Source organism: Ambystoma mexicanum, chromosome 4p, assembly GCF_040938575.1.
Source record: "Ambystoma mexicanum isolate Mex_15411 chromosome 4p, UKY_AmexF1_1, whole genome shotgun sequence".
NCBI classification, from domain to species: Eukaryota; Metazoa; Chordata; class Amphibia; order Caudata; family Ambystomatidae; genus Ambystoma; species Ambystoma mexicanum.
The window spans coordinates 122,432,227-122,459,893 of record NC_090927.1 but is presented as its reverse complement, the minus strand read 5'-3'; the positions used below and the strand labels follow the sequence as shown (position 1 = coordinate 122,459,893).

General features: G+C 46.4%; 1 protein-coding gene across 10 annotated transcripts in view; it reads left to right on the top strand.

Annotated features, from left to right (window-relative positions):
• Nucleotides 1-27,667, top strand: part of AGBL5 (AGBL carboxypeptidase 5) — a 1,732,162-nt gene that overhangs the window by 1,502,144 nt on the left and 202,351 nt on the right. For all 10 annotated transcript variants that reach the window (XM_069605526.1, XM_069605530.1, XM_069605525.1 and 7 more), the window contains one exon: nt 17,036-17,139. In XM_069605526.1, coding sequence (XP_069461627.1) covers nt 17,036-17,139 — 104 coding nt within the window. The remainder of the gene's footprint in view (nt 1-17,035; nt 17,140-27,667) is intronic.

The following is a 27,667-nucleotide window of genomic DNA, read 5'->3' as shown; positions in this document are numbered from 1 at the left end:
TTATGCCGGAGCAGCGTTGATCTAGCAACCATCAGATATTGGGAAAGGCTGGGAGTGTACACCTAGGGGGACCTATATCACGAGGGTTCCTTCCGAGACTTCTCTTCCTTACAATCCAAAGATGGCGTTCCCAGCGGCCAATTCCTGTGGTATCTCAGAATCCGTAAACTTGCATGCGCTAAATGGGATTCCTGGCCCGAGGAGCCTGAGTCTAGCCCCTTTTTGACACTCCTTTACGGGATGGGAGAGGGATGGAGACCAGTGTCCCAAATATACAGACACTTCGCAGACAGGCTCAATTCCCGCAGCCCTGACCTGAAACTTAAATGGGACAGAGATCTGGGGCACGATGGAGAATGGGGGAGAGGATGATTCAACTTAATATACTATATCGCTCATACCTAACACCCCAAAGAATAGCGAAGATCTACGATCAACCCCAACATAACTGTCCATGGTGTAACGGAGACAAAGCGGACCTAATGCGCATGTTCTGGGAATGCATCAAAACCCGTCAACTCTGGGCTCTGGTGGAACAAACCTGTAGGAAGGCTGGCATGACCAGGTATGAATGGTCTCCCGGAGAGTGCCTTCTAGGAACTTATCCCAGACTAGCCAAAATTAAGCACACTGTGAAGCTCATGGATCTGTCGTGTATCTTAGCTAAAAGGACCATCGCCATGGCGTGAAAGCGACCTGGTGGCCCACAAATCCATGCATGGCACAGTGAACTTGAACGTTGGGTAGGGGCAGAGACTTTGGCCTGGGAAGAAAGCATCGCCCGGTCCCTCGATGATGCGAGTCAGACACTAGATGCTTGGAAGGCCCTCACATGGGCTTTGTTCCACCCCTCCAATGATGACAAACCCCCTTGAACAATCCAACCCTGCACAAACTGATCTACCCCTTACTTGACACCCTGCCTGCCGTCTCATCGGGCTCCTTCCCTCACCCCCCCTAATAACCCTCTTGAAATGATTACTTGCTAATTATGTGGAGACACCAATGTTACTGTTAATGTTTTATGTTGTACCTGTTTGTTGTTTATTACTTGCTTGGCTCACTCAAACAATTTCACCTTTTGGTTGCAGTTGGCACCCATTGTCATACTGCTGTTGTACTCACCATAAATGCCAATAAAGAAATTTAAAAATAAATGAACTTTCGTGATCGGGATGCCATTTTGCAGGAGGCTTGGAAAATGGGCTTCTATGAAATCGGAAATACGAAACTGTGCATCTTCCCAGACGTCGCACTGGAAGTGCAGCGGCAAAGGAGAACCTATGATGCAGTGAGATGACGACTTTGGGAGCTAAATTTGAAATATATGATGATTTTCCCAGCGAAATTGAAAGTAATCTCTGGAGGGAAGTCGTGGTTCTTTACCTCCCCGAAAGAAGTGTGGGAATGGCTGGAATCCGGGCCGCAAACAGAAAACTCGCAACACCAGGAGGAGACGGAGGAAGCACACCCCAAGGCGAAGGACTGAATGGGAAGGACTGCAAGGTCGCTGGTAATGGAGACAACAGCAAAAAGACCACCCAGAGGAGAACATGAAAACGGAAATAGGGAATTGATGCCCTGAGCGGGCGGAGGCGGGGGCTATATGAAGCTCCGCCTCCCCCAGACACCCAACACCATTGACTACCATCCACGAGGGAGGATGGGGAGAGTTAGTCAAGGAATCCATGTACTGGGAGAGGTGGGTCGGTACCTTTTGGCAGTACCGACCAGTTATTACGGGATGAAGGTCGAGGGGGTGAGGTCCATGGATGATATTTGGGGAAGCGGGGCGGAGTTACGAGTTGAGGGAGGAGGCATGTTGGGGGGGGGGTGTCTGGGTTGAAAACACCGAGTTGGGGATGGGTGTGAATGGGCATAGGGTCCAGGGACAAGGAGGAGATGAGGGGTCTGAGACGGCAGCAACAAGGAATATGGTGGAACCGGGGATGGGTCTGGGCACAGGGACTGGCAACAGTGGAGAGGGGGAGTTTGGGAGGGAGGAACTCGAGAGGGATAGAGGGGTAACTTGAGAAATGGTTCCAACAACTTAGATGGGTAGGATGGGAGGCCTAAAAATTGGGACATGGAACTTTGGGGGACTGGGGATTTACCAGAAGAGACGGAGAGTAAGCATTTTCTTGTAAGAAAATTTGCTTTGTAACCATCTTCCTTCTACTGTAACCAGATTATGCATTCTTGTAACAGTGCCACGATGCCCCCGGGCTGACGTGCGCTTTAAATACATTTGAATAAATAAATAAATAAGAGTGGGGGAGTTCCTGAAGAGGCAAGCAAAATACAAGTCACTTTTATACAGGAGATGCACATGGGTAAGGAGGAGCTAGGGAAACTGGTGAAACTATGGGGAGGACAGGTAGTTTGAACGATTTACTCAACCCAAGCAAGGGGGTGCTCATTTGGGAAGCTAGGGGGGTACCACTGAAGGTAGAAACGGTGCTGAAAGATGAGATGGACAGGACGGTGATTATGGTGGGCCTATGGGAAGATAGAACAATCTGCCTGGTTAGCTCATATGCACAGAACGTTGATGATGGGGAATACTTCCTGTCGGTACTGCGCATGATGGGGACATACAGGGGTGATATGATGGTGTGGGGAGGGAACTTCAATTGTCACTTGGATGAGCGCCTGTATGGGTCTGGGGGTAGGCGGGGTCCCTAAGAAGCACATGACCATGTCACTCCATAGGATAATGAAAGGAATTCGACCTGGTGGAGGTGTGGAGGGAAAGGCATGGGGAGGAAAAGGGGTACTCCTATTATTCAGGCATGCATGGTTCATTCTCTTGCCTGGACTACCTCCTAATGGGGAGGGAATATTGTCAGTACTTTGAGGAGCCGGAATACCTGGGATGCACCCTATTGGACCACTCCCCCTTAGTGGTCACATTGTTTGGGACTAACGAGAGACCTCCCCGGCGGTTATGGCGACTGCAGAAAGAGGCACTAGGGGATGGGATGTTTGTTGGCGAACTTCGGGAGGGGATTACAACCTATTTTGAGCTAAATGAGGGGTCGGTAGAGTTAAAGGAGTCGCTCTGGGAGGCCTTCAAGGCCACTATAATAGAGAAGTGCCTATCCATGACAGTAGGTATGCTTAGACGGCTCCTCGACACGCTACGGCGAACGGAAGCCCAGGTGGCAGAGCTAGATAGGGAGTCAGCAAGGGGTGATCCGGTGGGGGAATGTTTGGTGCAGAAACTTGAACTCCACCAGGAGACCCTGGTGAACCTGTCGCAGTTTGATAGTAGTAAACGGGATGTTCGGTTACATGGGGAGGGGGATAAGGCGGGTTAATTACTTGCCTCACTGATCAGTAAGGAAAACCCGAGTTGGGCTATTACCCAAATTAGGACTAACTGGGGAGATAGTGGAGACCTAGGGGGAAATTAATGAAGCTTTCACGACATTCTACAAGGAACTGAATATGAGTGAGAATGGGTATGTAGATGCAGATGTGGAAGACCTTTTGGAATCCCAACAGTTACTAAAACTGGGGGAGGACCTAAGAGAGGAATTGGAAGCCCCAATTGAGGAGGGAGATATCTGCTGGGCGATCCGCACTATGAGGAATGGCACTGCGCCTGGTAGTGACAGATTTCCGGTAGAGTTTTACTTCACATTTATCGACCTCCTGGCGCTGCAGCTCCAAAAGGTGTATGAGGAAGCTTTTCAGAAGGGTCATCTCCCAGAATCTGAGAGAGAGGCGGTGATCACTGTGATATTGAAGGAAGGGAAGGACCTGATGGATTGTATGGCCTACAGGCCGATATCCTTACTAAACGACGACGGGAAAATTCTGGGGAAAATTCTAGCCACCAGACTGGCAAAGGTAGCGTTGCAACTGGTCCACCCGGATCAATGCAGGTTTGTTAGGGGAAGGAACACGTCTGGTAACATCTCTCACCTTCATAATGTCATGGATCTAGTGAAGGCACAGAAGAATGACATGACGATAGCCTCCTTTGACGCCATGAATGGAAATGGCTATTCCGGGTGCTGAGGGAATTTGGGTTTGGGGATAACATATGTAGATGGTTGGGCCTGTTATATAATAAACCAATGGCGATGGTGAGGACTAATAATTGGGTGTCCGGAACATGGGAACTGAGTAGGGGGACACGGTAGGGGTGTGCAGCTTCCCCAATTCTATTTGCCTTGGCCCTGGAGCCATTGGCGCCATTTCTATGGCAGGAAATGAGGAAGGCGGGGCTTGAAGCGGGAGGTCAAAGGCATGTAGTCTCACTATATGCTGTCGACCTACTGCTGTATGTAACAAACCCTTGGATATATCTCCCAGAACAGCTCGAAATACTGCAGAATTTCCGGTTCATGTCCGGCTTTCGCATTAATTTGGAAAACTGGTGTTGCTCCCGCTAGGGGGGTTATGAGATAGTCCACTGGTAGATCTACCAGGGTTGGGAATAAAATGGGAGAGGGAGTCATTTAAGTACTTGGGTATAAGGATATACCTTGATATGGAGGATATGTTCGTACATAACACAGGAAGGGCGCTGTCAAAAGTAGGAGACTCGGTTCGATTTTGGAAAAACATACCCCTCTCTCTGATGGGCAGGGTGGCACTATGCAAAATGCAATCCTGCTGCGACTTCTTAATCTCTTTAACAACATACCATATGTGGTGAAAAAAGTTTTAAAATGCTGGACGTCAAGGTAAGGGAATTAATGTGGAATATGGGGAGGAGGAGGCTATCCCTGGACATGGATCTATGTGATCCGACCGCGGCTGGAAAGTTCTATGAGAAAAGGCGCAAACCACCAAATGTTTACACCTTTCACATGCGAACACACGTACATACCCACACCCATGACACACCCCCCACCCTCAACATAAACAAACCCCACTTAGCTTTTTCTTCACGCTGAGTCCCTGTGGCACCAGTTCCCTTTCACTTCCGTGATCGGGAACCGGCGCCGCATGGTCCTTTTCTTTTTTCTTTTTCTTTTGTGGGGGCTGCAGGGGTTTCCCCCGCAACACCCCGCTCACTATACCACACAGTATAGTGAGCGGGGTGTTGTGTGGGGCAGCCCCTGCAGTCTTAATTTTTTTTTTTTTTTACTTACCTGCAATGCTACCATCAAAGGTTCGAACTTTTGGTGTTCGAACCTTTGGTGGTAGCATTTTTAGACCTTTTTGTATGTGCGACCGTTTAGATACGGTCAAAAAGTACAATACCCTGGAGATATTGCAAAGATGTAGAGAGGAAGGAGGACTGGGCCTGCCGAATTATGGGAAATACTTTGTGGCAGCACAGCTACAGTCGGTACTGCTGTGGGATCAACCCGGGGAGGGCGGGGGGACTCTGAAAAGGCTGATAGGTGATTTGCCACCGAATTGGAGAGCGGTGGAACTGCTGTGGTACCCATTGGGTAATAAGGGGAGGTCCACGGTGTTCGAGGCGGTGAGAGGGACTTGGAAGAAATATGTGGCGCAAGAGGGGCTGGGGTGCAGTATGATGGTAACGCCCCATCGGGCGTGGATCAGAAACTTCACCAGGCGATTGGAAGGGCAGGAATACAGAGTCTTTGGGAAAAAGGGTGTGAGACGGTGGGGGATCCTTTTGAGGCTGGGAAGCTGCTTACCTGTAAGGAATGGTGTCTAAAGTTTGGTCTCCCACAGGGTCTATTCCTGGCATACGGTGCAGTGGTCCAAAGATTGGCAGAGATTTGGGAGGGAATCCCGTAGGAACCGGAACAGAGTGCAGTGCTGCGGGTACTGCTAGACCAAACGGGGGGTAGGGCGCGGATCTACAAAGCCCTGCGGGAAGGGGATCCTTCGGGGGAGTTGAAGGTTAAGGAGAAGTGGGAGACGGACATGGGATACCAAATATCGGAAAAAGAGTGGACACAGGTATGGGAATTGGTCCGGAAGGCATCACGCAATGCCTGCTTCCAACTGGTCCAATTTAACATCATACACAGGACATCTGTAACCCCAGTGAGGCTACGGGCAATGAATAAAGAATTGTTGGATGAATGTCCCAGATGTGGAATAGGCCAGGCGGGATTCTGGCACATGATATGGGAGTGTGGTGTAATAGCCGAGTACTGGGACGAAGTGATCAAAGGGGTGAATGGGCTGCTGGGGACCAAGTGGGTACGGAATCCGGGAATATGTATGTGGGGTAAACTCCCAGGGCGGAAAAAGCATAAAATATGGAATAGGATGGGCCAGTTTCTGTCAATACTGGCCAAACGTCGTGTAATTATAGCATGGAAATGCCCACAAGGCCCAGCAATAAATATGTGGCGGGCAGATGTCTGTAGGTGGGGTATGGCGGAATTGACGATTTTGCAGAAGGCAGAAACTGAGATGGAAGGGGAGGGAGTGATGATACACTGGACCCAACTGCTGAATGACTTGTCATGGGGCAATGACCTACGGCCGCCATGAAGGGTGACTAGCCAGGCGCATGAGATGGGGAAGGGTGCGGGGGAGAGGGGAATAGGGAATGGCGAGGACCAAGGGAGCTGCCACAGAGTCGCCCGGCTCTCAGGGACACTACAGACCACGAAGGATTGTCTGCCGTCAACCATGGAAAGGATGGAGTGGCCTGGATGGCATAACCTGGATACTCGAATGTGGAGGATGAAGTGGGTTATCTTCAGGGGTTGTGATCAGTTATGTTTAAAAATGTTAATAAAAAGTGTTTAACTAAAAAAAAAGTATCTCAAGTCCAAGATGGGTCTCAGTCCTCCGTCCTTGTTGGGTATTAGGAAATAAGGGGAATACCAACCATTGTTCCTCTCAGCTAGAGGCACCGGTACTATAGCGCCTTTCTCTAGCAGGGTTAAAATTTCCTGCACAAAGAGCAGATCTGGAATCCTCAAAGGGTGGTTCCCCGGTGGATTGTTCTGTGGTCTCGGTATAAAAGGAAGGCAGTAACTGTGGGCTATGGTTTCCAAGGCACAAGATTCCAAAGTAATGTCTTGCTATTCTTCCAGATGCTGAGACAGACTGCCCCACACTGGTGAACTGTGACTCAAGACCTCAGAGAGGTTTTGAGGTGGCTGATGCAGTGGCAGATGGTAAAGGGGCCCCTGCTTGAGCTGGTTTCGCACCTCTCCCACCATGAGGGAATCCTCCTGGGCCCCTTTGACCAGCCATTCCTCTCGCCCGTCCAACAAAGGAGTACTAGCGAAAAGATCTACCCCTCCAGGGTTGTCCAATAGGTCGAAAAGGCTGAGGTTGCCTAATCCCTAAAGATTTGGCTGCTGCCGTTGAGGTCTGCAACTTCTCAAGACTCTCGTCAGCCTTGTTGCCAAAAAGGTGAGACCCGTCAAAGGGCATGTTGAGAAGTCTGGATTGCACATCCAGTGCAAAACCAGACTTTCTCAACCACGCAAATCTGTGCATAACGGTGCTAGCAGCCATGGCTCTGCTGATGCTGTCAGCAGAATCCAGACCTGACTGAAGAGACTCACACATGGCTTTTTTGCCATCTCTAACTATGGCTAAGAACCAGTCTCATTCATCCCCTTAGGGAATGTGCTCTGCCGCCATGGAAATGCAGTCCCATAGAGTGAATGTAAATTTTGCAAGGACACAAGTGGAGTTGGCTGATTTGAGGGCCATACTCCCTGCAGAAAATACCTTCCTTGCCCATCCATCTACTCTTTTGTCATCTCTTTTTTGGAGGGGATGGTAGGGTAAGCCTCTTGCTTAGAAGTTGCAGTAGCTGCCTGTAACACCAGACCAGGGGTGTTGCTAGGTCTAGAAAAGATCCGGGGCTATGCTAATTTTGAGACTGTCGGGACTGGGAGCTAGCTAGCCTTTTTAGTTGTAACCCTTCAGCGTCTATTCGGGGCTATAACCAAAAGACCCAGAGCTATAGCCCTCTCAACCCCCACTAGCAATGCCTCTGCACCAGACTCTCTAGAGTGGGGTCTTTTGACAGGTAGTTGGGGTCATTACGAGAAGGGCGGTACTTCTTGGTCAAGTTTTTATTTACAGCCGGATTGGTTTCCGGTGATTCCCAATTCGTCACTACCCTTTTTGCAGAGCAATGTGAAAAGGAGATATAGGATTTGACTGAGGACCCTTATCCAGGATGTCTGTCAGATCATCCTGTTCGCATGGCAATGGAAGCCTACTCCACCCCATGTAGTCCACTACCTTGGACATAAGTTGTCTGTAAGACGCATCAACATGCTCCCCAGCCTCTGGTTTCCCAAACTCCAAATCAGGTGAGGTGTCTACCTCACTGGCTGTCTGCAGGTTGTCATAAAGGTCTCTCAACCTTGACTCCTCTGAGATAAAACTTTATGGCACATCTGGAATACCAAATTGGAGGCCAAATGGAGCCTTGTAAAGTGTTCATTCTCCTCATATATACAAGTAAGGGACTTAAAATAGTCTCTTCTTAGAAGAGGCACATAGGTCTTCTCAAGTATGAGGGGTTTTATGAACAATGGATTAGACGCTGGAGGAGTCGTCGAAACCTTTTTAATTGGCGCCATCGGCATTGGTGGGGCGCTCAGCGTCGATGACGCAGCTGGCAATGATGGCGCAGCTGGCGTCGATGCCTTCAGCGGCGAAGTTGACTTAAACGGTTTGGCTGGCGTTGCTGACTCAACTCCTTCACTGCACACCTACTTCCTCGTACCATCCCCAGGCTGGATGGCTGACTATGCAAAACAGGGCCAGATTTTAATTTCTTCTCCTGGTTCACAAATCTATCCATGATAAGGCATCACTGTATCTATCCTCCTCTATCCAACTCCCCAAGCCTTCTCGTAATCTCTGCTCTGCCTCCTGGACTACCCTTGCTGCTCCTCGCCCTCCCTGTGCTTCCTTTCATTTCAGCTCCTTCTCTCTTCTTGCTCCACATGCATAGAATTCTCTTCCCCCAGACATCCGAGAAACAGTCCACACAGATTTGTTCAAAAACAAACTAAAAGCATACCTCCGCGCCTCCGAGTAACCCGCTTAGCCTACCTCTCATCTGCCTGCTAGCTAACATGTTTCCCTCGCCTCTAATCTGCCCCTCACTTCCTCTGGCTCCACTCTAGCACTTCACCCATCATGCTCACATCCCGACCACAGCTGGCCATACTAACTACCTGCACTTAAAAATGACCAATGTTCATTGTCCTTAATCTATGTATGTCTACTTAAGTATTGTCCCTGGTGACTATTTCATTCACTCCTCTCCATAACCTGATCAGAATGTCCCTCCAACTCAACCCATTGTAAGAAGCTCACTGCTTCGTGTCAAATCTGATTTCTTATCTATTGTATGTTCTTTTGTGATCAAAAGAGCATTGTTCCTCCAGTGTATGAATAAATAAATAAATATAGTCTAACCCACCTTCCAGGGGTACTCTTTCTGTGATTCTTCAAGGAATTGTCTTATCCCCAGGACTTGACTCTGCTTTCTATAATGTTTCAAGGTTCTTCTCCCAAAAGACTGCTTTGCCCAGTTGTAATATTCTTGATAATCTGGAACCAATGGATTCCCTTTGCAGCCTGCAGAATCCTAGCTACCTCAACCCAGGTAGTGGTTTCCCTGTGTATGCAAGGATCTCCTCAGCCCAGGTAGTAGTTTATCTGTGTATGCCAAGGTTTCTCGTAAGCGCATCTCCTTCTAGCCAGTCTTCGCCCCTCTTTGAGATTTCCCCACCACTACTAGTTCTGGGCCAGGGTGGTTTTGCAAGCCGGCGCAGAATAGTTTTTCCAAGATTTGTGTACGCTGGTTTAAAGTTTTCGGTTAAGGTTTTGAAATACAATACCATCTCTTTTCAGATTGGTTAGTTGTAGTTACTGACCTACCTATCACTTTCAAGCCTTTTTTGGTCCTTCGATGTTGCAGCACCATCTTGCAACGCTACTCTGCTCAGATGTGGCTCTGTGGTAGTGTGCTTTGCTCCACGGGTGTGGAATTACCAGCACCTGCTGCTTTTCTTGACTTCAAGCAGTTTTTTCCCCTTTGATTGGTATGAACTCTGTTATCTTCATAGAGCTGGGTCTGGGGTAGATGGACCAAATCGGAAGAGTTTCTTTTTAAACAATCCATCATAAAATTGAGTATTCCCATTGTGTGTGTTATTTGGGGATAATATAAGGATGGAAGCCTTTACACTTTCTTATTTCAGTTGTCTTAAGAGTAGGTTTTACAGATGCCCCCAGGGATTTGTAATTAGAGTTTGCCTTTTCTGAAACTGACCTGCTTGACTGGGTCAAAGAATTGCTGTGCTTGTTAGAGTGACGAGCCAGTGGGATCCCTCTCCATCCACCCTCTGGGAGGCCGATTGTGTAGCAACTTTGATCATACGGGAGTGTGGGCAGTTCCTCCAAATCAATAAAGTCATGATAACAGATTCACTATTGATCATCCCCAGCACTCTCAACAAGAACTAACTTTTCTTTCTAATGCTAAATATTTAATATTTTCCTTAAAGAAGTCAAGCGCAGTATGATGTAGAGAAAATGTTGGCAGCAGTTTGTACTAACAATGCCTGCAGTTTGTGGGACATAATTAACAAAGGTGAGGATTTTCAGGCGGCCTTCACAGAAAATCAGGTGTCGGAAGCACGCTGGATTGGGCATTATACGAACTTGTTCAAAAAGATTGAGAACAAAGAAACCAATGGTGATGCTGGTGGAAATGATTGTGAGACCTGGAACATAAAGGTTGATTGTGATCCAAAAGCTAATTACATCTTGAGTGGCAGGGCCTAATGGCATCTCGAACATGGAGCTGAAGACTAACAAAGAAAATAGGGGTGAAATGATCTACGTGATGTTCTCACAAATATTGCGAACAAAGACGATCCCCCTGTCCTGGAAAGCAGGGAATATTGTTCCAATATATAAAAGATTGAGGAGACCACCGCAATTATCGCCTCATTGCCTTGCTGAACTCAATGGGTAAGCTGTTTGCCTCACTGTTGCTTAGAGATCTAAAACAGTGGGCTGGTGTGGCTGGAGTATTATATCCGAGACAGACAGCTTTCATTCCAGGAGTGGGCACGGCGCTGAATATATTCATCTTATGCCTGTTGAAGCAGCGGCCATTGATACCAAGACCAAAGGTTTCCTTGGATTCATTGACCTTGAAAAGGCTTTTGAATGGAGTATGTTGTGAACGCTTGTGGGGAAAACTGAGAACGTGGGGTTGTCCCAAGGATTTGATAGAGGCAATTCGAGCTCTATACTCGGATACTTCCATCCAGATACGACTCACAAAAGAAGGCTCCCTCTCAAAGAAGAAAACCACCCAGAGAGGAGTGAAGCAAGGTTGTGCCTTGGCCCCATTGCTGTTTGTCCTTACATGATTGACATGAGAGACTCTCAGTCACAGGTTTGCGCTTTTCCACCGAAAATAAATGAAGGAATTATTCCCTGGATCTTGTACGCAGACGATCTGGTCTTCATCGACCAGACGCCGATCGGTCTGCAAAGGCGTTTGAATGCCTTCCAAAGCTTCCTGGATGAAAATCAAATGAAGGCAAATGTAAAAAAATCCAAGATACTGGTAATAAAGTCTGCCAGTGGGAATAAAAAGAAAGAAGTTCAGCGGTTGGTTTCTGGACAACCAAAAACTTGAGGTGGTAGACTCGATAACATGCTTGGGAGTCAAGATCAACAGAAATATAAATGAGTCGGGCCATTACCATCACAAATTAATAAAACTGACCAACCAAAGTAGAGCAATCCATCACTGCTATGACACCTTTTCGATGATCCCCATACTGACGTTTTACAAACAGAAGGTAGTGGCAGTGCTGTCGTATGGAGCTGAGGCGCTGTTAAATCTGTCTTGGAAAGTATGGGGAATTTGCGAGGGATACTTTTGGAGGAAGGTTCTGAGGCTCCCAAACTCTATCCCTAGCTATATGATTAGACTCGAGCTCAAGCTACAATCGCTGCTGTCAATTGTTATGTGGAAAAGCATCTCCCTGTACTCAAAGTGTACGAGGGATCCACCATTGGTTCCTTTTAGTATCCTGAACAACCATCACAAGAAGAATAAGTACCTAAGCTCATGGAAAAAGCATTGCATGGCGGTACTAGAAGATTCAAAAATCGATGTAGAGACTCTACAAGCGAATACCATGAAAGCAAAGACAAAACTCAAGGATAAAGACTAGCAGAAAACCATGGAGCAAGGGGACGCCTATAAGCTTTGTGATAAGGTTGTATAGGAAACAAAGAAATTAAACATGCCACAGAAATACCAGCGTAAGTTTCCATCTGCCCACTACCAAGACTTACTTATTAGGTGCAGACTAAATACCCTACCGACTGGCGAGGTTCTGCTCTTAAGAAACAGATTGAGCAGAAAGACTCATGCTGTCGATATCCTGGGAGTAAAGGAAATCAGGAACTGCATTAAATGACCAACGAAGAAATTTGCTCGGTGACCATTACCGGAATGGTCACCCAATATCAGAGGAAATGTGGTGGGAGGGGAAAATGACAGCAGAGAAAGTGGGTTTGAAAATTGCAGCTCTGAAATTGCTTGAAGAAGCTCTCGCAAATAAACATTACGATGGAGGAGCAGTGGCATCAGACAAAGTATAATCAGAAGTTACCCTTTTAATTGACTATTGGAATGACATTTTATGGATTGGAAATGATAATGTTAAAGGTTTAAATTCTATTAACCAATAAAACATTTAAAAAACAAAGTCATTATTCGATAAACACAATACAAATCTTTTAAACAATCTATTTACTATTGTAGCAATTCCATTGAGTTTCATGAATAGTACAAATTGTTTGTGGACGAAGCAAGAAACGTGGACGCTGAGGGTGTCATTGAAGGAGCCATCGACGAAGCAGTTGCGGCCTTAGTTGACCCAAGCTGCTTATGTGAGGACTTGTTGACTGCTTGTCTGGGCCGGTCTGAGTGTGGGTGGCATACCCTTTCACCCTTTCTCATGGGAAGTCACCTTGTGGGACCGCACCCTCTTAGAAGAGGGAGTATGCTCTTGGGGTCTAACGTGGCAGAGTGAAGCATGGCTCCGAATAGAAGCAGAGTCTGAGGCCACGGTCCCCACATCCAGCCAAGCCACTAACCTTCTGATTCGGTCCTTAAGGGTTTTGTTTGAGAAGGTGTGGCAGATGGAACACAAATTAACGTTGTAGTCTGGATAAGGCAATAGCCGCATACAGAATGCTGATCCTCAACGTAGGTGTTTTTCAAATGTCTAGTGGAACATGCCTTGAAAAGGCTTTTCTTAGCCTTAGAATCAGCCATATAAGTGTAAGGAGTCACCCTTCACTGGCCTCAACCCTAAGGTGGCAGAGATCAGCCTAGCAGTGGAGCACCAAGGATATAGGATTCCCCAAACCACCACAATAGGAAGGTACTTAACTCAAGCTTTCCAGAAATAATATAATAAAGTCGAAAATCGTTGAACATGTTATGTAGAATGTCGAATGAAGTAGAGGACTCCCAACACTTGAACATGCAGTAAATAATCTGAAGATGGTCTCCAGGGGTGGCGCAAAGGGAGACTCTGCCTATTGGCTTTGGGGCAAGATGACTCCAAACGACTCGAACACTAAAGTGATGGCAGTGTTCACATTCAAATAAAACCTACTTTTGTTACTGAGGACTCCCAGCCTGACGACCTGGAATGTTGGAACAGCATGTGATGGAGAACAAGTCTATTCATCTTCATGGGTTGTATGTAGTACTTCCAATGCGTTTCGGGTTAATATCCTTCTTCCACACAACAATCTTTACTGCTTTCCTACAAGACAATATAAATATATGACCTACTGTAGCCCACATTAATTATGGGTAGCATTAGAGAGAAATATTAACTAGAACATATATAGAATGAACATGCCCACTAACCTTTACTCATGTTTGAATGCTTTTTTCATTGAAATTCTCAATGCTATCTTATCTTTATCACCGTGTGGCCTTGTTTGGAACTTCTGTGGTCCTTTTTAGTTTGGGCTATTATGTGTCACTTGGGACACTCATAAGCCGAAACTATTGTATTCGAGTACAGCTAGGAAGAAAAGGCATATGAGGGGGGACACACAGCCTGTATGTTTTTGGTTCTGTTCCCACCCATTGACTGCCCATGGCCATGCTAATCCCTATGGCCATTCCCACCCAGTTCTTGCCCCTCCCCGCCCAAAACACCTTCTCATGGGAACTCTTTGATCTCACTTTAATCAATGTTTGCACTCGAAGTGCCTGCCAGTGTTTTTTCAATGCAGTCTTCTGAGAGTTAACTACTTAATTGGAGTTGTAAACCCGCTACTGGTGTAATAAAAATGCCTTACCTGGTCTGTCTTCAGTCACTCCATTTAAAGGCACTCTGCATGTCCTTCACTGAAGTCCTGTAAAAAACGAGCATTGGCAAAGCCAACAGTTTTAGCTTGTGTATAAGTATTCGGTATTTGTCAGGCACTGCTATTCGATGCCCCAGGTACTTGCACCTGCTGCCGTCAATGACCGGTTAATACCACTACAGCTGTGCCTGGCAAGTGCCTTTGCCATGCCTACACTAAAGCCCAAACTGTTGGCATTGCCAATGCTTGTTTTCTATACAGTATTCCTAAAGATGACGCAACTAGATTTGCACACTCTGAAATAAGTATTGTTAATTGTTATTCTACCAGATATTTTTATTTTTTCAAATTACTTGTTCGAAAGACAGCGTGTCAACAGTATAGAGTTCGTACTGGGGATATTGAATGTTCTCATATTGAGGCATTTTGATATAGCAATTAGAATGGTCCTACGAGTGTACTGGGACAGGGTAGAAGGTTACATATAGGCATGTTTGAATGTACATCGCTGTTCCTAGTATTCGCCTAAATGATAGGTGATCGCCCTGTTATATGTCCTTATATGTATCAAGAGTACAAAGATGTTTTTTACATTATGTATTTTATTCACGTTTACTAACCCCATGCACTTAAATGAAATGTTGACTGATTTCTGACACTGAAAATGAATTTCTGTAATAAATAAAGCATTGTAATTTTACCTCAATCTGAACTCTGTAAATCTTTTGCCAAGATACATTTTCAAAACACCCATGTAGACTTGCTCTCAAATCTCTATTCCAACTCTCCATCCGTTCTTATCCTTCTGGATCTTTCATCTGCCTTCGACACAGTCAATCATGCCACCCTGACTAATCGGCTCAGTGACACCCTTGGCATCATGGGCCTGGTACTGGATTGGTTGACCTCCTTCCTCTCCAACCGACTTTCCAATGGTTCAAATGAGCACTTTTCTCTCCCCTATCCCACACTCAACCTGTGGCATCCCACAAGGCTCTGTCCTCTCGCTCTGGCTCTTCAACATCTACCTTGCACCTCCTTCTGACCTCACTTCCAGTGTTATGCAGATGACACACAGCTCTCCTTCAAGCTTCTCTCTACTTCCTCCTCTCTCATCCCTGACTGATGATGTTCTGCCAATGATCTCTGCCTTAATGCCAGTAAGACTGAGATCCTTCTCATTGGGACCCCAGCTCCTCCTTCCCTGCTACCCTGTGGCCACCCTCTATGGGTCCCCTCCCCCTCGTGTGAGGCAAAAACCCTTGGTGCCACCTTTCACTTCTCTCTCTCCTGATCTCCTCCCAAAACAGACCTTGCTAGAAGGCCCACTATCAGCTGCAGCGCCTCAGAGGCATTCTCCCATCCTCACCTTCCCCCAGAAACTCAGAGCTCTGGTCCTCTCTAGGCTGGACTACTACAACAGCCTCTTCCTCAATCTTCCATCATCCTCCCTTCGCCTCCACTTCAACTAATCCAAAATAGGACTGCAAGACTTATCCTTGGCCTCAAGCCCAGGGCCAGCATCTCTCCAGATCTAAAATATCTCCACTGGCTCCCGGGTTGCTGCTAGGATCAAGTTCAAGACCCTCTGCATCATCCACAAGGCTTTCTGGGGCCAAGGACCCTGCTATCTGCTATATCCAACTCTCTTCCTAAATAGCTCCCTGCTAGAGCCCTTCGGTCGTCTAGCTCCAACTCTCTGCAGATCAGGTGCCTCTCTAAGCAGAGCAGTGAGGGGTAGCTCTCTCTCCTCCACAGGAGCCTCCCTCTGGAATGGTCTCCATGCCCCTCTCAGGCTTGAGCTGGATCTCCTTAAGTTCTGGAAGCTCAAGACCCTCCTTTTCTCTTCTTCCTTCCCTCTCCTCCTCCCCTGCTAACTCCCCCGTCTGCTGCAATGACTGGCTACCTGGTTCCCTCCGAGTTGTACAGGGCACCAGCCCCCCTTGGCCAGTGCACCCCCCCTCGTCGCACTTGACATGTGGACCCAGACACCCTGCACCCCATGCATTTCCCTGGCACTTGCCCTCCTGACCTCCCCTTAGCACTCGTCTAGCCCCTGTGGCCCTCTACCCTCCTCCTCCACCACCCCCTTTCTCTTGCACTCTCTCCTCTTTACCCTTCACTTCCCACCCTTGCACTTCACGTTGTTTGCCCTACCAGCACTCCTCCCCCATCCCCCTGCTCCCTCGCACTTCTTGTTACTTCACTTGCATGATCTGAATGTCACAAGGCCTAGTAGGACCGTTATTATTCTCTTTCTCCCTTGTTCTCTCCCCCCTTCTTTTTTTGTCTTGTGGCACCTTGAAACACCATACGTTGTATAGGCCCCTTACAAATATCCAATAGATAAATAAAATAAAGTGCCTGTGTATCAAATGGAGTAATGCAGAAATACGGAGTATAGCCCTTTTGTCTGTGTAATGTGTATGCCTTCAAAGGTAAGCCAATCATTTCCTTGACACGAAACCTACTGGCTATATTAATCAACAAAGTCTGGTAGATTCCAAATAAGGAAGCTTTCCTGACATTAAATGTATAAAATGGGCGTTTCTTCTGTCTGTCCCCAAAGTAAATTGTCTAATTTATTTGAATGCAGGTTGTTCCCTCTTTCATTCACATTGCACCAGCTTGAGATTATTCTCATTTTAACAATTTTGGCAGCTTAGAATTTTGCATTATTGTATGCATTTTTGGCCTATCACAAACAAATCAATCTCTTACATGTTTATAGGCAGCAGGGGTAATGGCGGCTTAAAGCCCCCTAGAAAAGGACTGCTTGATGGGGAGACCGCCAAGGAGCGTGCAAGGACAGACTTTGAATTCGCACTGATGAAGGTAAATATACAGTTTTTAAGACTTTGCTCTTTGATAGAATGGCATTCAAATAGGATATCCCCTCAACTAGCCTGTGGCAAAGGTTAGGAATAATCTTTGTTTTTGAACTAATGGGTAATTTATTGTAACATGAAATACAAAAAATGCCTAGGCAAGCTATGTACTGCAAATGAAGGTTCTACATGGATAACATTAGGGCACAGGAACATTGCAGCTCTCCTTCACATTGTACAAAAAGAAAGGTCAACCTGAATCCCATTACTTTCTTGGCCAAAGGCCCCACACCTACCTGGCAGCCCTGTCACTCATTGACTTACATGGGTAGTGATCTACAATCTACTTTTATGCAGACCCTAGAAATATAATATAGGTTTGTATTGCCCAAACCAAGATGTGACCAATTCCTAGGGTGCAAAGTTAATGACTACTCTAAATTTGTGGATGGCTTGTTGCAACATGCATTCTTACACTTTCACAAGCAAATCATAGCTGTGATCCAATTATGTATTTTATTAGCTAATAAAATATGTTCCACTTAAAATGGTTTAGGTTGCAGTCATTATTCCTACATGGTTGAAGATTGATGGTTCAAATTCTAAAATAGCGGTTGGATACAGCATAACTTCTCTCTCATTAGTGTGACAGGTCTCAAGGATGGTGTCAGTTTTTTTTTTATTAGAAACGTGTGGGCCTTAGGGCCATCCCTCTTGTCTATTGTCTCCCTTCGGTTCCCACCCTAGCGCAGGTATCCTGAATCCTAGGTTAGTGCTACCGGTCAGAAACTCTTACTCTCTAGGGAGTGTTACTCTACTAATGGGGTTTTCCCTGAACGCTGGCTCACTAACTCCCTCAGGGACTTCCTAGATATCCCTGCTCTAACCGTAGGATAGTAATCTAAGGGTTCAGATTTGCGCCTTATAATTGCTCTGTTTGACTTGTCAGTTCACTTACGCCAACTTATACCTCGCCCTCTCACGTCCCTTCTTTTGCTCTTCCCAGCAATCCTCTATCTCTCTCATGTCACTCCTAGTTCTTGCCTCCGCTTTTTGATGCCATCACTCTTCCCACTACCCTTCTCACCCTACTACTCCTACCTTTACTCCCACCACCCCTACTCTCCTCCCACTGCTACCACCATTACTCTCTTCCTTCCACTACCACTCTCCACCCACTACTACCACCCTCTTCTGCTACTCTCCTCACTTTTCCCCTCTCTCCAGACCCTGTTGCTACTCCTCCATCTATCAAACGGTGTCCGGTCAAAGGATCGAATACAAAGGGTCGAATGGTCAAAGGATCGACCCCAAAGGATCGAAAACCAAAGGATCTGATTTTTTTTTTAAATTATATATTTTTTTGGCTTTTCGTTTTAGTGAAAAAAAGTGTTATTTACCACAAAAACGGGGGTTGGAGGGACCCCCTTCCCCCAAAAAAGAAAGTTACGAAAAAGTAAAATAAAAAATTCGATCCTTTGGTGTCGATCCTTTGACCATTCGACCCTTTGGTTGTCGATCCTTTGACCTACAACCCCATCAAACCACAGACGCCCTTCTTTCACTCAAACAGTCTTCTCACATTCATACCTTATACTATCCTCTACACATTCATCTCACATACACGCTTGCTCATTCACACGGCAGAACCACTGACGCCCTTACACCATTACCTCTCCAATAGACACCTCCAACCGCTGCTGCTCCTTTCTTCCTACTGCTGGTCTTTTGATCCTACTCCACATCCACCACTGACCTCACACTGAAAAGCCACACTTCCTGTTTCCAACTTAAATCTCCCTCCCCTGTCTCCTCACTGACCAATGCTTTATTGTCCTCTGCCCAGGTTGTGTACGTGAAAAGGGCAGTGTTCAAAAGGGGGCTAAGCCCCACCAAATTTTCCCACACAGGCTTGACACAGTAGAATCGAGGTATGAGTTTGCCAACTCATCTTGTGTGTCTGCTGATTGCCCCAGTAAGTCTGTGCCTCCCTTTTCCAATCTCTAGTAGTTTTCTGTTTCTAGCTGGCTCCTATGACAAGCTTTGTTGCGTCTGTTGCTTATTGGAGTAGGCTCATGGTAGCCTCCCTGTTCCAAGTGGCATTCTACAGGCTTCACCTGCCCCAGGCTACCGCGGCTGGTGTCTCTCCTTCTTTCCTCCATGTACTTCACTTGGTCTCCCACATGTCGGGTCCTTCGGCTTGCGTTCGAGGGCCGCTGCAAATTTCCTCCTTGTTGCTGTCTGCCTTCATTATTGCACTTCTTGGCGAGAGGCACGCTGACCGGCAGGTATGTTTTTCGAGAGGCAAGGCTGGGTTTGGAGGTCTGCAAACCGGCATGCAGGCACCAGGTTAGGGGCCAGGACTTGGGTGCATTCTATACTGCTGCCCTTCCTCACCAGTCCAGAGACTGATCCCATTTGAAACATGGTACCTTCCCCCACCCTTTGACAAGGCCGGAGTACTGGCATTGTCACACTAGATGGAGGGGAAATGGAAAATGGGCTATGAAATTACTTCAATTACTGTCTAAAAACAATCCTGAACTTCACATTAAGAGTGTGGTACATACTTGCATTAGATTTCTTTGGTAAGTTGCATGAAGCAACCTGACCCAGAGAGTGACGTGTCTGCAAAATTCCAGTTGTAACTAGGGGGTCTATACAGGAGTAGAAAGCTGTGAGTGATAGCACGGGAGAGTTGGAATTTTACAAGCAGTGATTCACAATCAGTGCTGCAGGCTAAGTTGTCATTAGTAGGATTGGGATCTGGTGTTTGTGTAGGATGGCCATACCTTCTCCTCTGCAGGATCTGTTCTGAACAATCAGGTTGTACCCATAGGGGAAGGCCTTGTGTGCAGTAGGTTCGTAATCATCAGACCATAGCCCTTTCGGGGCATTCGGGCAGCCAGAGGGGTGTGGGTGAGAGTGGGGCTGTTGAGATTGGTGTGTTGGCCAGGGCGGCCCTTGCTGCTCTTATCGATGGTTGTGAGGAAGATGTGGGTAGCGGGAGAAGCAGAGAAATGGTTGGGGGTATGTGTGGGAGTGGTTGGGTGGGAGAGGAGAGATCGGAGGGTGGCTGGAGGGGTTGATGTTTAGATTCTAGCTCACAAGCATGCATCTCTGATTTGGGAGGAGTGAGATCTGCATCGACTGTGGACTGTTGGGTAGTGGCGGTGGTTGTTTGGGGGTAGGTGAGCGTTTAACTGGGTGTGGTCAAGGGGGAGAAGGGGCTGCCTGTAAGGTGGGGGAGAATGGCAGGCTGGTGGAGGAAGAAGGGAGAGGTTAGCTGGGCAAGTCATTAGTTAGGTTGCTGATGCGCCAGCGTGCCGCTCTGATCTGGCCGGTGTGAGGCATGGTGTCTAGAAGTGGGTGAATGCACCTATATTCAAAACATATATATGCATATATATGTGGGTGCGTGAGGGTAATACTTTTAAAGTAAGGGTTCGTGTGGGAGTTGCGAGGGGGTCTCCTACGTATATAAATGCGCTCGAAAGTGCATTTGAAATAAATGTCAATTGTTTTTGGACCACAGGATTATTTCAGGTGAGATTTTCACATAGAACCGGCTTTGACTAAGTTCTTGGGTCTAGCCCTGCAGCAGCCTTCCGCGTCTGCTTTAAGAGGGATTGCCCTTTGCAACTAGCGATCCTCTTTCCATGAGAGCAGAAGTCAGGCACCTCTGGCAAACAGCAGCATTGAATTACCCACCAGGTTAGAGGACTTGGAGAAGAGTTTTTTTTTTATATACCTGCAATGCCCGGATAAAAAAGCCGATGTGAATCTGACTTTGTCCATCTGGCGCTGGAGAGCAGGATGCTGTCCAAGATCATTAGAGTGGCATCTCACCATTAGGGCGCTTGACTTAGCATAAGTGCCTCAAGTTTCTTCAATACCCACCCGGCCACTCTCCTTCATAGCTTCAGAACCCTCCACTGTTGGAGGTGGTCTGTCAGCTTCTGAGAGAGGGTGCCATTGAGCTGGTGCCTCATTCAGAACTTGATGGCTTTGGCTTTCTCTTCACTTTTTGATTTCGATGGAAGACTAGGGGTTTGCATCCCATCCTGGACCTGAGCCTCTTGAATTTGTTTCTGCACAAGGGCAGGTTAAAAATGGTTACCCTACCCCAGCTACTCCTGGACCTCAAGCGGGACACACCTGGTTGCTATTGCTGAATTTCTAGGATGCCCACTTACATGTGCCAATCCTTGCAAAGTACAGGAAGTATTTAAAGTGTGTCGTTGCTGATGCCCACTACCAGCTCCGAGTCCTGCCGCTGGGGTTTTCCTCGTCACTAACATTCTTCACAAAACGGTTGACAGTGGTTCCGCTCATCTCGGAACGGAGAGAATCCATGTCTTCCCCTATTTGGATGATTGGCTCATCAATGTACCACACATGCATCCTGCATCCTCCCTGAACCCACATACCCTGCCATCCCAGTCCCTCCACTTCAACAGAGCAGCCTTGGGCAGGGCCTTTCCTTCAGAGGATCAGGTAGTGGGCAATGTTCAGATTGTGCATTTCGATGGGTTGTGTCCTGCAAGGTATTCCTCAACTTTGATTTCTCCAATATCCAGCTTCAGCTGCTTCGGAAAAAGAATTCGGCAGAGGGCGCTGTGTGTCAATGCAGTCGACTCAATGTCCCTTGAGGGCGTCTGTTTCGAGGATGGAGTCGCTGTTGGCTTCAGTTCAATTTTTCTGAGTACAACGCGCTTCATATATTTCTTTGTAAATTGTCAACAATGTCTTCGGCTCAGACAACCCCAAAGATGGGGTTTAAAAAATGCCAAGGCTGCAACACAAACATTTCGCGGACGGACCCACATCGGGTGTGCTTGTGGTGTCTCCGTGAGGAGGACAAGACCTCGACCTGTCAGAAATGAGCGGAAAAGCTCTGAAGGAGGGTAAATGGAAATTGGCAATAGGTAGAGACCCCAAACAATCCCCTTTGTCTACCCCGGCAAAAAAACATTCTTCCGACGAAGCAAAAGACTACTCTCCTCGACGGAAGAAGACTAAGAGGTCCATGTCACGGAGTGGTGCCCACCATTCCTCGGCGTCGAGGAAATTGAAGAAAAGGCATCATAAATCGCCTACTTCGTCTTCCTCATCCAAGGCCTCTACTCCGGCTGAATGGGAATCATTCAGGCAGGAAATGCTAGACATTTTCGAGAGCCAGAAACCCTCAAGGTAAGTAGGCCATGCTCCTACTGCGCCTTCTGAAGCCGTTAAGGAAAGGGCTCGAGCCAAATCCCATATGCCCTCAAGCCTGGGACCAAGGTAAGATTCTCATCGAGAGCCGTTGATGCCTCGACATGAAAAGTAATCGAAGAATCCTTCGAGCCATCGAAGTCCGTCATGGACAAAACTCATGGACAAGTCGAAGTCATCAATACCACCGGTGCCATAGACGTTCAAGGCGTTTCATCGAAGACATTGATGACTCCATCAGCATCTGGCTCAAAACCATTGAAGCCATCGACTCCTTTACCAGTAATTCAAAAAACCTTCACACCTTTGCCTAGAAAGGATTTTTTTAAATCACTCACATCCATTTGTGAAGACAATGAGCCTTCAGATTACTATGATCCACCTTTTGGATTGCAATATGGTACTCCTAATGTCCCTCATAGTTTTATATCAGAGGAATCTAGGTTGCAGAATCTGCGTGAATATTTACAGTCAGCCAGCGGGGTGGACACTTCAACAGAGTTGGATTTTGGTAAGCCAGAACCAAATGATCACGCAGATGCATCTTACAGACAGATAATGACCAGGGTCACTGTTTTTTATGGGATGGAGCAGGCATGCTCACCCGTTCGAACAGGATGACCTCACGGATATCCTGGACAAAGGTCCTCAAAGGGATCCTATCCTACCTTTTCATATCGCTCTACAAAAGAGAGTAAGTGCAAATTGGGAAGCACTGTAATCAGGTCCGGCAGTCAATAAAAATTGGACCAAAAAATATAGGCCGTCAAGTAGTGATCCCAGCTACTTGTCAAAACATCCTACCCCAGAAAGTCTGGTGGTGCAAGCAGCAAGCGCTACCTCAAAGAATGCTGCCTATCCGACCATCCCAACAGATCGGGATGATAAACGTATAGATGCCTGGTCAAGGAAAGTCTTTTCTGTTGGGAGCATGTCTCTCAAATCAGCCAACTCTACATGTGCCCTTGCAAAATTCACCTACACCCTATGGGACTGTGCATCCCTGGCGGCTGAACATATTCCCCAAGGGGGAGAAAACAACAGCTTCTTGGCCATTGTAAAAGATGGCAAAGAGGCCATGTGTGAGTCTCTTCAGTCGGGTTTGGATTCTGCCGACAGTATCAGCAGAGCCATGGCAGCAAGCACCGTGATACGCAGGGTTGTGTGGTTAAGGAAGTCTGGATTTGTACTGGACATGCAGTCTAGACTCCCTAATATGCCTTGACGGGTCTCATCTTTTTGACAGCAAGGCTGACGAAAGCCTTGAGAAGCTGCAGTCCTCGAAGGAGGCAGTCAAGTCTTTGGGTTGCACTATTAGGCAGCCTCAGTCCGTTCACCCCAGTGGACCGTCTTGGAGGGGTAGATCCTTTCGCTACTACTGCTCAGTTGGAAGAGCAAGAGGAATGGCTGGTCAGAGAGGCCATAGAAGATTCCCTTGTGGTGGAGGAGGAAGAGGTGCAAAGCCTGCCCAAGCAGTGGCATCTTTACCATAGGCCACTGCTTAATCCGCCTCGAAACCTCTCTGAGGTCTTGACTCATGACACCCCGGTGGGAGGCAGACTGTCTCAGCATCTGAAAGAATGGCAGGGTATTACTTCAGATGCTTGGGCATTACAAACCATAGCCCAAGGTGACTGCCTCCCATTCATTCAGAGACCTCTGAATCATCCACTGGGAAGCCATTCATTAAAAGTTCTAGATCCGTTCCTTGTGCAAGAAATGTTGACTCTGCTAGAGAAAGGTGCTATAGAGACAGTACCTGTAACAGAGAGGAACAAAGGATGGTATTCTCCATATTTCCTGATCCCCAACAAGGACAGAGGAGAGAGACCCATCTTGGACTTGAGATACTTGAACAAGTTCCTCAGGAAGGACAAATTCAAGATGGTCACACTTTCCCAGATCTAGCAGAGTCTCCCATGAGTGGTAACTAGCTCAGGAAGTCCTTCAAGAGATCTTCACCCTTTGGGGAACCCCTCAAGTGGATCTGTTTGTGACCAGTGACAACCGTAAGTGCAAACTGTTCTGCTCCAGGGAATTTCCCCCAACAGGAGCTCTAGGGGACACGTTCATAGTGGATTGGGAGTTTCCACTTTTGTACGCATTTCCTCCAGTCCCTGTCATTCCTCACGTGATCAGGAGGTTGAGAAAGTGCAGGAAATCCATGATCCCAATTGCCCCGGATTGGGCCAGGAGGACGTGGTAACGAACCTTCTGGACATGTCCATCTGCCCTCCTATATCTCTTCCACCAAGAGAGGACCTTCTCTCGCGAGAGAATAGTCAGGTTCTCCATCCAGAGGTTAAGACACTCCGCATGCATGGTTTCTGAGAGGCTGAGTTATAAGGATTGGGACCTCCCGGATGACATAATGGAGATTTTGGAGATTTTGCTTTCGGCCAGAAGGCCAGCAACTAAGTCTTTGCGCTGCTGCCGTTGGAATAAATTCTGCAGCTGGTGCAGGGATAAGAATGTGGACCCTTTTCTATGCAAAACACCAAAGGTGTTCTGTTTTCTGCTGTATTTGGCCAACATGGGGCTTCAGGTTGGGACCATTAAAGGTTATTTGGCTGTGCTTTCCATCTTCAAGCGTTCATCTGAGGACACGTCATATTCCTTTGGTGACACAATTTCTAAAGAGACTCACTAATTCCCTCCATCTCCTTTTCAGGTTCCAGTTTGAGACTGTAATCTTGTTTTAAAGTTTCTTTTGTGTGCACCATTTGAACCACTCCATTCATTTCCCTTAATACTTACATTCAAAACCATTCTGTTAGTAGCATTAACATCAGCCCTTAGGGTGAGTGAGTTGCAGGCGTTTCTAAACCACCCTTTACCGTCTTTCATAAGGACAAGGTCGTCCTTCAGGTCAAACCTTCATTCCTACCGAAGATTATATCGGATTTTCATTTGCGACAAAAGATAGCATGACGTACTTTTTACCCTCCACCTCATCCTGGCAAGGAAGAGGAGAGGCTATACAGATGTGACCCATGAAGGGCTCTGAGTTTCTACATTTCAAGGATGTCAAAGTTTTGTTTAGATGACCGATTGTTTATAGGATACGCGGGTCATAGACTGGGATAGGCTGTAACTAAGCAAACCTTGTCCAGATGGATTATTTTGGCTCTTACTGAATGCTATAGGCTGGCCGGGAAAGATCCCTCAGAAGGCTTTAGAGCCCATTCCACTAGGGGCATGGCTATTTCTTCTGCTCTGCAAAGAGGTGTTCCAATAACAAATATTTTTGAGGCAGCCATTTGGTCTACCATTCACACTTTTATAAAGCATTACTGCCTTGATTCCACCTTAAGACCAAAAAAGAACCCAAATAGGGAACTCCCGTCCCCTGCACTCTATTAATCGCTTAAACAAGCTGAATGAAGGTATATTCCCAAGAGGGGAATAGGAGTACATAGAGTAAATCAATTGAAAGTTAGATGTAACAATATAGTAATTCAAAATAAGATACAATTGAGCAACAAAGTAGTTCACAGTATCCGTTTAACGTCAAAGTCTATTAATCAGTTCAAAAGAGAGTTGGTTGTCCAATCAGGATTTATTTTTAAAGAGCAAATGCCCAACGCGTTTCGAGAAAAAAATGTTCTCTTCATCAGGGGCTGTTGTTGTTCGTTGTGTCAATCACAGTAACTCTAGAGAAATATATACAAAATAATAATAATTTCAGTTTACATGATAATAACATAGACTAATTGTACAGAGACAGTAAATTATCCAATCATCATATGCATTTTTAAAGAAGGAAGTGGCTCACCCACTATAAGAGTCCACAATCTAGTTATAAAGCAACAAGGAGCTAAAGTTAGTATCATCTTAGCAGTGTCATCATTCTATCAGACAATTGTAATTTTGTAAATTTATAAAAAGAACAGTTATAAATACCCCTAGGTGTATCAAGTGTAAAAGGTGTAAAAGACATACCGTATGTTACATTAAAGGATGAACTGGGTCAAGTTGTTGCATAAGTGTGTCATCCCAACAAGGTGTAGCTGTCTGAATCCCCTATAGTGTAACAAAAAGAGGCAAAGATTGCTAATGAAGCATTGTGGTTTGGAGTGGGTAGGGGTAGGAGAAAAATCTGTGGACTTACTTAGTTAAACCGAAATCGCTAGCATCTGAGGCTCAGAAAGGTTCAGGTGTCATATTGATGTCAATGGAAGGCAGTAATATCAATCTGTGCGCGGTTCCTACAAAATGAAGGCGCCACTCGTTACAAATAGAACAATTAAGTCAGTCTAAGGTTTCAGGAATATACGTCAGAGTTGAGTGAAAGTAGCGAAGCCCTGTTCTAGAATAACTTACTGTGGTCATAGTAGGGCAGGTAAGCCAGGTAAGTGTAGCGGAAACCAGTAGTCGCAATAAACCACCGTTAAAAAGGGCGGCTAATATATACGTCATTGTTGTGACGTCATTACGCTGCAGCGCACCGTAGAACGCATGACGTCGCCAATGTCAACACTTTATACACATCTGTTAAGTCAGTTACAAATAGAGCGACTGATACAATTACATGAGTATATATCAGGGTTAAATTGAAGTAGTGAGGCCCTGTCCTAGAAAAACTTATTGTGATCTTAGTAAGGCAGGAAAAACAAGTAAAAGAAAACGAGCAGTCGCTTCAAACACCGTCAAAGATGGCGGCTAGTATATGCGTCATTGTAGTGACGTCATTACGTACAAGTAAACACTGTATGCACGTCTGTTGAGAGTGACTGATTTGGTCAGGGAACACGGGAAAGCACGTTTGAGTGGAGTCTACCCAGAGATGTAATGCAAAAACTGTTGTCATGGAACTTTCAAAGGATCAGAGAAGCTGTATGAATGGGAGTGTACTTAAAGAACTAGTGTCAATGAACCTTTCAAGATCCATAGCCCGAATATTTGTATGACATAATCATAGGAAGATGTAAATGCATTAGTAGCCAGGTATGTCATGTTATACATAGAAAACCTATACATTGAAAAATGTAAACACGGGGGAAAAAAACATCCATAATAATACAATGAATAAGTAATATCAATCTGATCAACAAGGCACGTTGTACTCTGCCTCATGTCTAATGAGTGCACAATCTGTTGAGAAATGGATATGATTAGCCCAGATGTGAACCCTAAGCTAACTAATAGTAACTATAGGGGGAAGTGAGAACCTAAGTTTAAGCTCAGAAGCTAGCAGTACGTAAAGCTTAGAAGGAAGGCGATTCAAAGGAAGGGACCTAGATAAAAATCTTCATTCAGACCCTTAGGGTTAACCGAGTCCAGTTTGTGGATCCAGTACAGTTCTCTTTGTGCTAACTTCT